This window comes from Monodelphis domestica, chromosome 8, assembly GCF_027887165.1.
Source record: "Monodelphis domestica isolate mMonDom1 chromosome 8, mMonDom1.pri, whole genome shotgun sequence".
NCBI lineage: Eukaryota > Metazoa > Chordata > Mammalia > Didelphimorphia > Didelphidae > Monodelphis > Monodelphis domestica.
Window position 1 is genome coordinate 85,406,285 of NC_077234.1, and position 16,752 is coordinate 85,423,036.

The 16,752-nt window shown below is 35.4% G+C and overlaps 1 protein-coding gene across 3 annotated transcripts in view; it reads right to left on the minus strand.

Moving 5' to 3' along the window:
* Positions 1–14,561: 14,561 nt before the first annotated feature.
* The window catches only part of FASTKD2 (FAST kinase domains 2), a 35,867-nt gene continuing 33,676 nt past the window's right edge, over positions 14,562–16,752 (minus strand). For all 3 annotated transcript variants that reach the window (XM_056807928.1, XM_001370461.4, XM_007501856.3), the window contains one exon: positions 14,562–14,928. In XM_056807928.1, coding sequence (XP_056663906.1) covers positions 14,806–14,928 — 123 coding nt within the window. In that variant the 3' untranslated portion in view covers positions 14,562–14,805. The remainder of the gene's footprint in view (positions 14,929–16,752) is intronic.

Here is a 16,752-nt window from a genome sequence, read left to right on the forward strand (position 1 = left end):
CTGATTTCCCTGAGAGTAAGGTTTAAGTAAAAACTCTCTTCCTCTCCTTCTTATAAGAGTTTCCTTCCCCTCCCCTTCCCATGTGAATCTTTGTGTGAGAAAGATTATTCTATTTGGCCTTTCTTTTCCCCCTATTTACACATTACATTTTCCCTACATGTTAGTATACATAGATTGATATAAATATAGTCCTTATAGAAGAGAGTTTGAGTAAAAGAAGAAGATAACATTTTCCCCCTTTCCTTAATATTTACCTTTTCAGGTATTCCTTGCTCTTTGTTTTTCGGTATCACACTTTCCACAGAGCTCTGGTCTTTTCTTTGCAAAAAGTTGGAAGTCTTCTATTTTGTTGAATGCCCATACTTTCCCTTGGAAGTATACAGTCAGTTTTGCTGGGTAGCTGATTCTTGGTTGAAGACCCAGCTCTCTTGCCTTTCTGAAGATCATGTTCCATGCCTTATGATCATTCAGAGTAGAACTTGCAAGGTCTTGTGTGACCCTGATTGGCATTCCTTTATATCTAAATTGTCTTTTTCTGGCTTCTTGTAGGATTGTTTCTTTTGTTTGAGAGTTTTGGAATTTGGCAATTACATTCCTGGGAGTTGTCTTTTGGGGGTTTAGTGTGGAGGGTGTTCTGTGAGTTCTGTCAGTGGCTGTATTGCCCCCTTGTTCTAGAATCTCTGGGCAATTTTCTTTGAGTATCTCTTGTATTACAATGTCGAGTTTGCTGTTTATTTCTGGCTTTTCTGGAAGTCCAATTATTCTTAAATTATCTCTTCTCCCTCTATTTTCCAAATCTGTCACTTTGTCAGTGAGATATTTTATGTTCTCTTCTAATTTCTTGGTCTTTTGGCTTTGCTTTATTAGTTCTTGCTTTAAAGCCTGGTTTTCCTTTTCAGTTTGGTCAAACTGGTTTTGTAGATGCTTGAATTTCTTTTGCATAATTTCCCACTTTTCCTCCCAGAAGGCTTCCATCTTTTTTATCATTTCAGATTCAAATTCTTCATGGGTTTGTGGAGAGTTTCCATTTCCTTTGGAAGGTTTTGGAGCATTTGCTTGTGTTTCCTCTTCTATCTCCTCTGTGTTTTGTATTTTTGCTCCATAAAATGTGTCCAAAGTTGCCCCCTTCTTCTTGTTTTTTTTTTTTTTAATTTTGGGACTTTTGTGCTTCTATGGAGTTTGCCATCTCTATCTGAGTGGGGAGGACTAGCTTTTCTTATCTCTGTCTGGTGTTCAGAGGTTTTAGCCCTAGGCAGATTGTCCATTCTATGCAGTTGTTGTTCTGTCTTCCTGGGAAGCCAGGAATTGCTGGTGTGTCCCTGTTACTGCCCTCCTCCCCTCGGCACCCTCCTGATGCTTCTCCTTTGCCTTACTTCCACTCTCTAAGCCTGGCTTGGCCCTTGTTCCTGTGCCTTAGCTGGCCAGAGCCTGCACTCTGCAAGGGGGGGGGGGGCATGGCTTCCTGGAGCTCCAAGGGCTCCTAATGAGATTAGCTTTCCCTGGGTTGAATTTAGTATGCCTTGAGGCAGGGACTTTTTTTGTGAGACTCCGATGGAAGGATCCAGTCAGGGGGTTACAAGCTCCCCCCTCTCTCTCTGTTTCCCTGCTGTCTGGGTGCCCCCTCGACTGGGTCAAGTTGTTTTCAGGATGTGGCCTTCAGAATAGCCGGCTCCTAAGGCCCTTTTGGCAGCCCTGAGGTTTACTGTTGTTCCAGACGACCCTGATCTCTGAGAGGGAGGGGCCGCGGCTTCCCCGAGCTCCGAGGGCTCCTCCTAGGGGGTTATGAGCTCCCCCATCCCTCTCTGTTTCCCTGCTGTCTGGGTGCCCCCTCGACTGGGTTAGGTTGTTTTCAGGATGTGGCCTTCGGAATAGCAGGCTGTGGGGCTCTGAGGTTGCCTCTGCTGCCTCAGACTCGGACTCGGCGCTCTGGGTTGGGGGGGATGGGTCCTAGGACCTTCCTTCTGCCTACCCCTTAGGTCCAAATGCTCTAGGCTTCTGGCTTTTGGTGGGGGGGAGTACCTTTTGATCCAGGTCCAGGTCCAGGAGGAGGACTCCCGGGGTCTATGCTGTTGATCCTTTTGAATTTCGGTGCCCTAGGAGCATTCAGTTTGAGATCATTAAGGAAGGGTTTCAGGAGGTCTGGACTTTAGCTTTCTCTAAGCCGCCATCTTGACCAGAAGTTGCTCTTAATATTTATATTTTGAAGAATGCTGTACTAAAGGTAGAGAAACAAAGAAATGTTCCTACCAAGGTGTTTCTACAAACTAAGAAGCCGAAAAAAGAGCTCCTGTAAAACCTCTTCAGTTTAATTTACTTCCACCAGAACAATCTAGATTTCTTGGTGATGTTCTAGACCCAAATAAGTTTTACCTTGTTTAAAAATATATTTGCCAAGGTTGAAAGATTTGCGACATCTGTAAAAATTATGACAAATATCCATCAGTTCATAGGTTGTTTTTTTGTCATATAGCAACTTATATGAAATATGATAATGGGTTTGTTTGCTATTGTCATTAAATGGACTATTATAATTTGGGGGATGTTGATATCTTTTGACTGTGCATTACATGCTCTACTACTGTTCTTTATTTTTAAAAAACTGTTACTTTGTGAAAATTATTTGCTTTGCACTCACAGTGGATCTGGCCATGATTTGAAAAAGGAAATGGATCTCATTTTTTTCATGAGAAACCTTTGTATTCTACATTTCCTTAGCTGACACAGTGTGTCAATGATTATAAACTATATATTTTTTAATTTTAAAACTCTTTTATTATTGTTTTTGCTTGCATGTGCAATATACTATTTCAGTTTTTCTCTCATTTTTGTATTTGAAGCACATGTCATCAGTATTGAGATTTTCTTTAACTTTTTTTGAATTTGCAGTAATATAAGTTTAAGATATATTTGCTATAATGTCAATGCATACACAAAAAGCTTTAGACTATAAAAAATATGCCATTGATTGTTTTAAAAATAATTTTTATGGGACTTTGCTTAATGATTCTGTCTGATTCCAGGAGACAGGAATACAAAAAGAGTCATTGCACAGTGTCAAAGAAGCACAAAGCTAAACTGCATAGTGCTAATCAAGCACCAGGTCAAAGAAACCAACCAATCCCAATGGGATTGATGAAATTTTGAGCCAAGACAAGAGAACTTAAACTTGTTTGGGGTTCAAGGTTGTGGCTGTTTTGACACATGTCAAAGGCAGGTCTTCCTTTTCCCACATTCTACGAAGTATCTCAAATTTGGCACCTACCAGGCTCCTATAATCTAGTCCCTTTTCTGTCTTTCATGGTGTGGCAAACTTTCTATAGTCCTGACTACTGATTGGGTAAGTGCATAATTGCTTAAATCATTTTAATTGGGCCCTAATTCAAGGACCTATTATAGATTTATTTTTCCTTTACTTAGAATTGTTACACATAAGACTTTGATAGTCTATATTTCATCCAGAAATTATCTTTTTTTATTTGGATTTTTTTTATGTTTTTAGTTTCTCTTGCCAATTGATTCATACCCCTTATAACTCACCCATGCATTCCTAAGAGATCCTTATATTTTTCAACACCCTCTTCAATAGAGAATGTACAATTATTCTAAATTGCAAAGTTTAAATTCTTTTTGAGAGTAATTTTAGATTAAGAAACATGCTACCTCTCCAAATCCAGAAAGTGAACTGTTTGGAGAAGGTACCATGAAGATGCCTCCACAGACCTCAAGCTGCACCAGAAGATCCAGAGTGAACTTTGGGATGTGGTGATTTGAACTGTGTAGGGTTGAATGTATTTGTTTTATATGTATACTCTTATGCCAAAGGGGACTGTCTCCTAACTGGCTTTTTGTCAATGAGCCTAGCAATCATTGTTTTTGTTCTCTTTTCCTCTTATCCTCAAATTATTGTAATTTCAAAGTTGATTATGTTTACAAGATCCATTGGAGAGATCAGTTTTCCATGGAGAGATCAGTTTTCCATGGATCTCGGGGGGGGGGGGGGAGGGGAATGTATAATTGAAAATCTGTTACCCAGTAAAGAACTACATTTTCCAGGAGCCCACTGACTTCTTGTCATTACTTACTTCCTGTAGATAGGGGATATTAGGCAAGGACAGGGAAGGTCCCACATTTTTACTTCTTATCCTGAGCTTGGTGGTGGTAAGGTGAGTGTTTGAATTGGCTAATCAGCCATGGGCATGAGGTTTTTATTTTGTATCTTCTTTATTCCTTAATTTCTAATGATCATTAATAAATCTCTTAAAATGTAATATTTTTATTATTGAGATTTAATTTAACTTTTACAGTATCAAGTGATAACATTTGTACAACCCAATAGAACTGCTTGTCAGCTCTTGCAGGGGGGAGGGAAAAGGGGGGGGAAGAAAATGAAACATGAAAAAAAATTTTTAAATAAAATTTCTTAAATTTCTTTAAAAAGGATTACCAGTAACCTCAAGTAAATTTCATTGGGTTTCAGAACATATAGCATAGCTCTGCATAATATTAGAAGTTTTATACATAAATGAAATATTTTAATTATTTAATACATTGCTATAGAATATAATAATATTTAATTGTTAAAATATTTTAGGTATAAAATAAGCTTTATATACAAATAATTACTGTTTAGGGTATATATTTTAATACTACTTAGAGACCATTGTTCATTTTAAAACTTGTAATTTGCTCATTTAAATAGAATGCATTAGGTAGACATGAGCAACTAGGTTGGCCAATTCATATAAACTGCTAAAATGTTTTTCAGTTAATGTGTTATGGTAGAAATTAACAGATAAAAATTAATAGAAATTAATACTTAACTGACTTGTTTATATTAATAAAACTGGCTAGGTCAAGTATAAAATAATTCATTATTTATGCTTAACCTTACCATTTATCTCTTACCATTTAATAAAACACTGTAGGGTATAAGATAAGGCCAACCTAAAATGACCAATTATTTCACTTTTCCATGATTCCTCTTCTCCACTTCTCCACCTGATTTTCTTTCTGTAACATATTTATTTCAAATATATACCTTGGATTTCACTTGGAGATGATTAGGAAGTTTGGTAAGGCTATTCACTGGCATAGCATTAACTATAAGATTTAGAAAGATATAAAAATGGAAACGCTTGGTATGTTCTTGTGGACTAATTAATAGCACCTTGTTTTTATTGGCACAGTTCAAGGATGGAAATATGTATATTTAAAATTGGGTACATCTTTTATAGAAATAAACCCATAGTTTCTTTAATGGTTATAAGAAATTTTTGTTTTGTTTTTTCACTCTTACTTTCTCTCTTAGAATTGATTCTATGTATTGGTTCCAGGGCAGAAGAGCAATAAAGGAAAAGCAATGGGGGTTAAGTGACTTACTCAGGGTCACAGAGTTAGGAAGTATTTGAGGTCAGATTTAAACCCAAGACTTCTAGCCTCTAGGCCTGGTGCTCTATTCACTGAGCCACCTAGCTAGTCCTCTTTGTTCTGTTTTAAAATTCAGGCAGTTAAAATAAAGGGCTAGAGTAAAACAAATTATACTTCAGCTAAAATTAAAAAAGATAATGATAGCAATCATGATTTCAGAAAAGATGATAACCAAAATAGACTTGATTAAAGAAATAAAGAGGAAGCCTATTATTATTCACAATGAATTCAGAGAGAATTAATATAAATATTAAATATGTACTCCATGACTAAATATTGAAATACTTAAAGAAAAGTTTAAAATGAATTACACAGCAAAATACAAAGTAAAACTGTCACAGTGAGGGGGGGCAGGGGGGACCACAATGTAATCTTTTTTTAGACCTAGGTAAATCTAATTAAAAAATAAATAAGAAAAAAGTTGAGAACCAGAATGAAATTTTAGAGAATTTAGAAAGGACAAAGTTCTGATATTTATTGGTGTATAAAAATAGTTTATATATATATATATATGCATATGCATCTAGCTGTATATATATGTGTATGAGTATATATGTGTTAGAGCATAAAAACCTTAAAAACAAAAATATCAAACAAATATTTTACAATCCAGAATGTAATAAAATATATTAAGCAAAGGTCCACTAAAGAAATAAAATTAATTCAAGACTAACAATAACCCTAAAGAACGGGTAAGTAAAAGAACAAATCATAGAAACAAATAGGTCATTTCATTAAACATCATAGCAATGAGACAACATACGAAAATATTCGGCATGTAGCCAAATCAGTCATTAGGGGGAAATTGTATTACTAAACACTTTCAGCAACAAAAGAAAAAAAGAATAGATGGATGAATTGTTAACATAAAAAAATAAAACAAAATCTGAGGGCCATTAGGTGACTCAGAAGACTGAGAACCAGGTTTAGAAATGGGAAGTACAGATTTTAAAATCTGAATTCAGATACTTCCTAGCTTTATGACCCCTATTGCCTAGTCCTTATTGCTCTTTTGCCTTGGTACCAATATATGGTATTGATTCTAAGATGGAAGGTAAGGGTTTAAAAAAAATAGCAACAAATTTTAAAATCCAATTAAACATCAAAATAGAAAAATGGTCTGTAGACCAAAATTGTAAATAAAATATTAGCAAGGAGACTATAGCATCGTACAAAAAAATTCACATATTGGGTTTAAGTTGATTTAATGTTGGGGAAATTATTAATAAAATAGACTATATTAATAACAACAAAAATCATGACTATATAAATAGATGCAAAGGATTTTGTCTGACTACTCCTTCTTTTTGTCTTTTTGTCTGGCTCATCATTCACATCACACCTCTTAACCAGAGGTGTTCCCCAAGGCTTTTTCTTGGGCTCTTCTCTCTTTTCCTTCTATATTATCTTTCTAAAATCTCATCAGTTCCCATAGGTTTAATTATCACCCCTATGAAAATGGCCCCAAGATCTATAGAACCAGCCCTAGTCGCTCTCCTAAATTCCAATTCTGAATCAATAATTGCCTCCTGGACATTTCAAACAGATGTCCCAAAGATGTCTTAAACTCAATGACTGAAAATAAGCTCATTTTCTTTCCTAAATCCTCCCCTCTTCTAATCTTCCATCTTTGTCAAAAGTTCCATTTTTCTTCTAATCTCTCAAGTTCATGACCTTGTAATTATTCTCTATTCTTCATTTTCATAACACCTATCCATTCAGTTATAAAATCTTGTTTCTACCCTCACATCTTTCATATGTGCCTTTTTCTTTTTTCTTTTTTTAATAAATAAAATATGTAAGTGCCTACTGTGTACAGAACCTGCATTTAGAACTGAGGACACAAATAAAAAAGATAATCTGCACTATTAAGGAATTTAATTTTTTTAATTTTTTAATTTAATTAATCAATTTAGAATATTTTCCATGATTCATGTTCTTTCCCTACCTTCCTCCCTTCCTGCTCCTAGAGCTGATGGGCAATTCCACTGGGTTTTTCATGTAATGTTTATCAAAACCTATTTCCATATTATCAATATCTACAATAGAGTGATCATTTAAAGTCAGCATCACCAATCATATCCCCATCAAGTCATGTGATCAATCATATGTTTTTCTTTTACGTTCTACTCCCACAGTTTTTTCTCCGAATGTGGATTGCATCTTTCTCATAAGTCCCTCAGGATTGTCCTGGGTCATTGCATTGCTGTTAATAGAGAAATTCATTATGTTTGATTGTGCCACAGTGTCTCAGTCTCTGTGTACAATGTTCTCCTGGTTCTGCTCCTTTCACTCTGCATCACTTCCTGGAGGTCATTCCAGTTCACATGGAATTCCTCCAGTTTACTACTCCTTTGAGCACAATAGTATTTGAATACATCACCATCAGACACCACAATTTGTTCAGCCATTCCCCAATCAAAAGGCATTCTCTCATTTTTCAATTTTTTGCCACCACAAAAAGAAGCTATAAATATTTTTGTACACATATTATCCCCTCTTATCTCTTTGGGGTACAAACCCAGCAGTGCAGTCTTTGAAAGCCCTTTTGGACATAATTCCAAATTGCTTTTCAGAATGATTGGATCAATTTACAACTCCACCAATAATGCATTAGTATCCCAATTTTGTCATATCCCCTCCAATATTTATTACTTTGATGTCATTTTAGCCAATCTGTGTGGAAAGGAAACAAGACTAACAGTTGGTGGGGGAAGGGCAACTGGGAGTGGCAGTTGGGTCTTGTGACCAGCACTTCCTTCTTAAACTCCTCCATTCCCTGCTACAACCTTCCTTATCCCCCGTTTTTCCAATCTCCTCATCTTTCCCAATAAATATTACATCTGTTAGGTGTTAGGTGGTATCTCTGAGTTGTTTTGATTTGCATTTCTCTAGTTATGAGAGATTTAAAATACTTTTCCACATGCTTATTGATAGTTTTTATTTCATCATATGAAAACTACCTATTCATATCACTTGGCCATTTATCAAATGGGGAATGGCTGGACTTTTTTTGTATGATTGATTTAGCTCCTTATAAATTTGAGAAATTTAGATCTTTGTCAGAGGTTTTTGTTATATTTCCCCCAATTTGTTGCTTCCCTTATAATTTTGGTTGCATTGGTTTTGTTTGTACAAAAACCTTTTAATATAATCAAATTTATTCATTTTACATTTTGTAATATTCTCTATCTCTTGCTTGGTCTTAAATTCTTTCCTTTACCATATATCTAACAAGTATGCTATTCTATGTTCATCTAATTTACTTATAATTTCCTTTGTTATATTGAAGTCATTTACCCATTCTGAATTCATCATGTTATATAGGGTGTGAACTATTGATTTAAACCTAATCTCCCCCATACTGTTTTTCAAGTTTCCCAGCAGTTTTTGTAAATAGTGGGTTCTTATCCCAAAATCTGGTATCCTTGGGCTTATTGTACACTCTCTTGCTAAGATCATTTACCCCAAATCTATTCCATTGATCCTTCTGTCTCTTAGTCAGTTTTGAAGATCACTGTTTTATAGCACAGTTTAAGATCTGGTACTGCTAGGCCCCCCCATCCTTCACATTTTTTTTTCATTAGTTCCTTTGATATTCTTGATCTTTTGTTCTTCCAAATAAACTCTGTTTTAATTTTTTCTAATTCATTAAAAAAGTTTCTTGGTAGTTTGATAGGTATGGCACTGAGTAAGTAAATTAATTTGGGTAGTATTGTCATTTTTTTATATTACCTCAAAATTAATGTTTTTCCAATTGTTTAGATCTAGTTTTAATTATGTGGAAAGTGTTTTGTAGTTGTATTCATGTAATTCCTGTGTTGGTTTTTGCAGGTAGATTCCTAACTATTTTATATTGTCTAGAGTGATTTTAAATGGAGTTTCTGTTTCTAACTCACTGCTGAATTGTATTGGAATTGTATAGAAATGCTGATGATTTATGTGACTTTATTTTGTATTCTGCAACTTTGCTAAAGTTGTTGATTATTTCGACTAGCTTTTTGGTTAATTCTCTAGGATTCTTTAGATTATCATATCATCTGCAAAGAGTTACCTACTTTAAAAACCCTTTCTATCTCTTTTTCTTCTCTAATTGCTACTGCTCATGTTTCTAGTACAATGTTAAATAATAGAGGTGATAATGGGCATTCTTGCTTCACTCCTGATTTTATTGGGAAGCTTTCTAATTGAAGATGATGCTTTCTGATAGTTTTAAATGTATACTGTTTATTATTTTTAGGCCCTTCTATTCCTATACTTTCTAGTGTTTTCAATAGGAATGGGTATTGTATTTTGTCAAAGGTTTTTTCTGCATCTATTGTGTTTTAATCATGTGATTTCTGTTGGTTTGGTTGTTGATATGGTCAATTATATGGATAGTTTTCCTAATATTATACCATCCTTGAATTCCTGGTATAAAAATAACCTGATCATAGTGAATAATCCTTGTGATTTTTTTATCTACCTGGCTTTGAAATCAGTACCATATTTATGTCATAAAAGGAATTTGGTAAAACTCCTTCTTTGCTTATTTTGTCAAATACTTTGTATAGTATTGGGAATTTGATAGAATTCACTTGTGAATCCATCTGGCCCTGGGGATTTTTTCTTAGGGAGTTCCTTGAGTTTTTTCAATTTTTTTTTAAGATGGGATTGGTTAAGTATTTTATTTTCTCTTTTGTTAATCTAGGCAATTTATATTTTTGCAAATATTCACCCATTTCACCTAGATTGTCATATTTATTGTCATATAATTGGGCAAAATAGTTCTTCATAATTACCTTAATTGCCTCTTGATCAGAGATGAGGTTGCCCATTTCATCTTTGATACTGTTAATTTTCTTTTCTTTTTTTTCTGTTAGATTAACCAGTACTTTATTTTGTTTTTTCGAAGTTCCAACTCCTAGTCTTATTTATTAGCTCAATAATTCTTTAAGAACTTTCCATTTTATTAATTTCTCCTCTAATTTTTATGATTTCCAATTTACTTTTTATCTGAGTATTCTTAATTTGTTCTCTTTCTAGTTTTTTTTTTAAGTTGCATGCTCAATTCATTCATCTCTTCTCTCTCTGATTTGTTGATATAAACACTCAAGAATATAAGTTTTCCCCGAGTACTGCTTTGGCTTGTATCCCATAAATTGTGATAAGTTATTTCTTTGTTGTCATTCTCTTCAATGAAATCAGGAATTTTTTCTTTGATTTGTTCTTTGACCCATCAGTTTTGAAGAATTAGATTATTTAGTTTCCAAATAATTTTAAATCTGCCTTTCCATGAGCCCTTATTGATTATGATTTTTATTGCATTGTGGTCTGGAAAAATTGCATTTAGTATTTCCACTTTTATACACTTGTTTGCAATGTTTTTATGCCCTAGTATATGGTCAGTCTTTGTATATATGCTATGTGCTGCTGAAAAGAAGGTATATTCCTTTTTATCTCTATGTATTTTTCTCCAGTTATCTATTAGCTCTGATTTTTCTAACATTTCATTCACTTCCCTTACTTCTTTCTAATTTCTTTTTTGGTTCAATTTATCTAGTTCTGATAGAGGAAGGTTAAAGTCCCCCACAAGTATGGTTTTACTAACTAATTCCTCCTTAATATGTTTAGTTTCTCCTTTAGAAATCTGAATGCTGTACCATTTGGTGCATATTTGTTGAGTACTGATATTTTTTCATTATTTATACTGCCTTTCATCAATATGTAATTTCCTTTCATATCTTTTTTAATGAGATCTATTTTTGCATTAGCTTTATCTGAGATCATAATTGCTATTCCTGCCTTCTTTATCTCATTTGCAGCCCAGGAAACTATGCTCCATCCTCTTACCTTTATTCTGTGTATGTCTACCTGCCTCAAGTGTGTTTCTTGTAGATAAATCTTGTGGATGTAGCCAGGCCCTGTGTTATCCTAATTATGGCTCCATGATATTTGAATTGTTTCTTTCTAGCAGTATGTAGTATCTTTTCCTTGATCTGTAAGTTCTTGAACTTAGCTATAACATTGCTGGGCATTGTCAACTGGGGATTTAATGCAAGAGGTGATCTGTGGATTCTTTCAATCTCCACCTTTCCCTCTTGTTCAAGAATTTCAGGGCAGTTTTCTTGGATAATTTCCTGTAGAATGATATCCATGCTTTTTCTTTGGTCATTATTTTCCAGTAGTCCAATAATTCTTAAATTGTCTCTCCTGGATGTATTTTCCAGGTCTGTTGTTTTATTAGTGAGGTGTTTCATATTTTCCTAAAGTTTTTCATTCTTTTTTATTTTGTTTTATAGACTCTTGCCGCATTGTGAAGTTATTTACTTCTATTTGTTGGATTCTAATTTTTGAAGACTGAATTTCAACCCTGGCTTTTTGGTCATCCTTTTCCTTTGGGTCTGTTTTTCTTTGTAGGTCATCTTTTACTTTCTTTGCCTCCTTTTCAAGCAGGGCAGTTCTGGCTTTAAAGAAACTATTTTTTTTTTGTATTAGTTCATGTGCCTTTGTTTCCAGATGACCTATTTTGCTTTCTAAGTTCTTTTCCCAATTGTCTTCAGCCTCTCTTAACTTTTTTTGAATTGTGTTGTGAGTTCTTCCAAAGTCTGTGTCCAAATCCTTGGAGTTCCTGAGTTTTTGCTTGGTATTCCTTGGTCCTCCTCTGTTCCCTTTGTTTTTTGTTCATTACCAGGAAAGAAGCTGACGATTGTAATTTTTTTCTTTTTCTGTTGTTTACTCATTTTTTTTCCTTCTTTCCCCTCACCCCCCCCCCCCCCATTGGCTATAATCTTGCTCCTCTTGTTTATTTGCTGGATCTATGGGTTTGGGCTATTATGTACTAAAGGGGCTTCTTCTTTTCTCCTCTGCTGATTGACTAGATTAGGCTGATGAAGCTGGACTGTTGTATTAATGAGCCCTGAGGCCAGATCTTTCATAGTTGCCAGCAGAAACTAAAGGTGAAAGTGAAGGTGTAGAGGCTGAAGGTAGTTACCCTCATCCTCTTCTCTACTCCTTTTTGCCAGCCACCTCCCTACCAGCTGCCAGGTCAGAGTCCTCAGCTTCCTGTGGTACCAAGGTACTTTGTAGCACCTTCACACTGGGATCCCAGTTAGCTGGATTCTTAGGTGAGTCTCAGTCATGCAGTAGGTGGGGAAGGAGTATATAAGTATATAAGAAAAAACATAAGGGTTCAACCTTCATTCTCTGGAAAGGATTTTACTAGTAAGATAAGGATGGCCAGATGCCACATTCAAATCATAATCACTGCCCTGATACTTGGGGAAAACAGCTTTGATTCAAGTAGAGGTAAACAAAGGATGGAAAAGGAATTCTGGGCTTTCATGAACCTTAGAAACTGAAGGCACTGGTTTTTATTGTCTAATCTTCATTTGAAACTTTTAACAGCTTTACTTTCATATCCCCCATCACCAACCACATTTTACATAAATGGATTTATTTTAATGCTGAAAACACGCATTGTACTTTCTAAAATTGATGGATAAATTCACAGAACCAATAACAGTGCTTTAAAGGGCAAGTCTCCAAATTATTTTGATCATGTGCCCCCCTCAGTAAAAAATGTTTGAGTGTGTATTCCCTAAAACTCATAGAATTACTTAATTCATAAATTATATATATTTACTATTCTACTAATAAATATACATTGTAAAACTTGTTATTTTTTGTTAAAATTGAAATTAGAGACAATAATCACAATAATTAGCTTTAGGGCTTACAATGTATTGACTTTTAGCATCTCGTTTGATCCTTACAACCACCCTATGAAATAGGTGCTCTTATCCCCATTTTTCAGATGAAACTCAAGAGAAGTTAGGTACCTTGCTCCAGTTTATGCAATTTGTGTTGCCCAAGATAAAATTTGATGAGACAAAGATGAAATAACCTTTGATAAATCAATAGGGAGTCAATGTAGTTTGAGGGTTAGTGACATGATCAAACCTGTCCTTTAGGGAAATTATTTTGGCAGCTGTGGGTAGAATGGGGAGGGGTGGACTAAGGAAGCCCAACTAGGAGGCTAATGCAATAGTCCAAGCAAAAGGCAAAGAGGGTTTGACCTTGGAAAATGGCTGTGTGCACAGGCCAAGAGTCAAGGAAAGATGGAAGAGAAACTGTTCAGACATAACAAGATTTAGCAACCAGTTAGCTATCTGGAGCAAAGGAGAGTAGAGTTGTAGATGACACTGAAATAATGGCACCCTCTCTGGGGTACAGAACCCACCTTCTCATCTCTTAGACTAACATTCTATGGCTGTGCTTCCATTTTCAGTCACATCTTCTTCTTTACACATGGGTCACAATGACAAGAGACAGTGCTGGACTTGAAATCAGGAAAATTTGTGTTTAAACCCTGCTTTAGATGCATGACCCAGGTAAGTCATTTAATCTTCTGCCTCTTAAAAACTGTTTGGATTGATGATCTTTTTTACCCAAAAAACTGGGGTAAGAGTTGACAACTCCAACTTTTAAGTACTGAGAGTCCATTATGAGATTCCTTGAAAAAAACCTAAATAAGAGGTTTTTTTTTTTAATTATTCTTGTTTTTAAGCTGGATTACACATGCGCAAATACAGATAAGCAAATAATTTGTTTTCAGTGGGAGACATCCTAGTATAGCCATTCCTTCTAGTAAAACAGATTACAACCCTTTGACAACTTAGTAGTGCAATAGAAGTACTTTTTAGGACAGAAACCGGTGGCTGGTTGTGTAGTGGACAGAGCTAAAAACAGCACCTTGTTCCAGGGATGTTGAGGTTCAAATGAGAGAATGTCTGGTGCAAAGTAGGTGCTATATAAATGTTAGCTATTATTTTTATCATCATCATCACAATGATGATCATCATCGTTACTTTAAAATAGCTACTGACAAGCCAAGCAGTAGTTTCCATTGGGAAGCAGATCGGAGGAATCTGTTTCCAATATTTTATAACTGTTGAGAAGAATTAGAGTTGACTTCAAACAGCAAGTATAGTCCAAATCTTAATTTTTTAAAAGGTTATATGATTTTTTGACCAAGTCTAGTCATGCCCCACAATAGAATAATTTAACATAATCAAACGGAGGAAGACAGAACCACAATTAAGAATTATGCACGCTGGCATTTTTATGGCACATTAAATACAAAACATCTTCAATGATATTTTAAATGTTTGAAATTTTTATTTATATTAATTAAAAGAAAATTCCTTAGCTAAAATTCTTCCAGTTGGATACAGTAATTTTTAGCAGTGCACAATTCTAATCATATCATCTGTTTCAATGAGCAACTCAGAAGAAACTCCTTTGGCGGTAGATTTAGAAACAAAAATCAGGCAATACTATATTCCACTTATGTGTTCCTTCTCATAATGGAATCTCATTCCCCAAGAAGTCTTTCTTTTATTTTAAATCTTGTGCTGCAAACTCAGTGGTATTGGGGAAAGCTTCTGGTGAGAAAATTTTGGCCTTCAGATATGTGACTGCGGAGTTCATATCCAGGTGCTTAATCTCCCAGAAATTGACCTTACAAGAGAATGAGGCAAAAATCAGTTTTTACCAAAAACAGTAACAAGACAACACAAACAAACCATCTGATTTAGAGAAAAAGACACAGTAGCTACTTCCTAAAAATTTATATTTGGATCATCAAAAATGATACATTTTTAAAGTGACTCAACAGTGCCAAGGTTAGGGGAAACTCTCCTCCTAAAAACCACCCATTTTAAATATCTTTTAAGTAGCAAAAAGACTAGTGGTAGAACATGAGGCATGAGTAATGTCTAAAGCATGAACACCAAACCACTGACATTTAAATTCTTTCTGGCTGTGCCCCTCATACGTTAACAAAGACTTGAGGCCCCTCAAAGCCCTCTCCAAACCTCAACAATGTTCGAATGCACTGTAGTATGTAATCTGGGCCCTGTTTTAAATGTTCTTTGAGGCTATGTTTTGAGGTTTAGCTTTATTCTAGGTGCATGAGTAACCAAGAGGCTGAAATTCAATCGGGGACCAACATGAAACCTAAACCTTCTTTACAAACTTCTTGGCAAATTCTCAAAGAAATGCAGTGTTACTGCAAGGCTATCATGCTCTAATAAAGGGTAGTTTATATAAAGAATATATTATATATATATATACATATATATATAATATACAGCTAGACCCAGAGATGGCATGTCCTGGGTTCGAATTTAGACTCGGATATGTCCTAACTGTGTGACCTTAGTCAAGTCACTTAATCTCCATTACCTAGCACTTAGCACTCTTCAGTCTTGGAACCAATACACAGGATTGATTCTAAAATGGAAGGTAAAGAGTTTTTGTTTGTTTGTTTTTTTAAGAACATAAAGGGGAAAGAAGGACTAGTTTAAGTGTGGATACTTTAAAATGTTTAGATATTAAAGGTGTAAAAATGGATATTTTGAACCCCAGACTTCAATCCCCAGAAGTCCTTGGTGTTTCCCAGAATTCCCTATAATCTCACCCGAGTCCCCAGGTTGGCGAGATCACAATTGGTATTTAACTGGCAGTAACACCTCCCTCTCTTCTCTTCAATTGCAATGATGTAGGAAGTTAGTGGTAAGCTAAGCTCAGGGATTCTGAATTGGCTAATCAGCCACGGGCACATAGTTTTTAATTTGTATCTTCTTTATTCCTTGATTTCTAATAATCCTTAATAAAACTCATAAATATAATATTTTATTATTGGAGACTAATTTAAATTTTACAAAGGAATCCGAAGAGTCATCGGAGGCACGTATACCAGACAAGCCACACCACCCTGATCACCATTTCCCCTCAATCTGTTAACCACTTGGAACAGCGATGGGCACATAACAGGTGCATAATAAATGCCTGCTCCCTTCCCTCCCTTTCTTCTCAGACCCCAATGGAGATGGCCTAGGACCATGTACACAAAAACCTGGGGAAAGGCAGAGCTTCCAGCCCAGAGTCCACAGCCATCATCCTGGAAAGCAGCTCCTGGGGAGATGCCGCTCGGTAAATACTCCTTTGGGTGCTATAATCACAACTCCTAAAAACCCGAAAAATATAAAAGTTCCTGCCACCAAGATCCTTGGCACTGTTAAATGGCTCAATGTCAGAAACTTCAATGATCTCATCAGTAAAAATGAGGAGAGACTTTACAGTCTGCTTTGCCTCTGGACTCTAAGGACAGCAGGCCCTTCCTATCTGATTTGCAGCTGAAACCTTCCACAGGCATTGTCTCTTCCATCAGAACGGAAGCTCTTTGCGAGCAGGGATTCTTATTTTTCTGTGTATACCAAGCACTTGGCACAGAGTTTTGTAAATAGTAGACACTTAATAAATTTTTCATTCATTCATTCA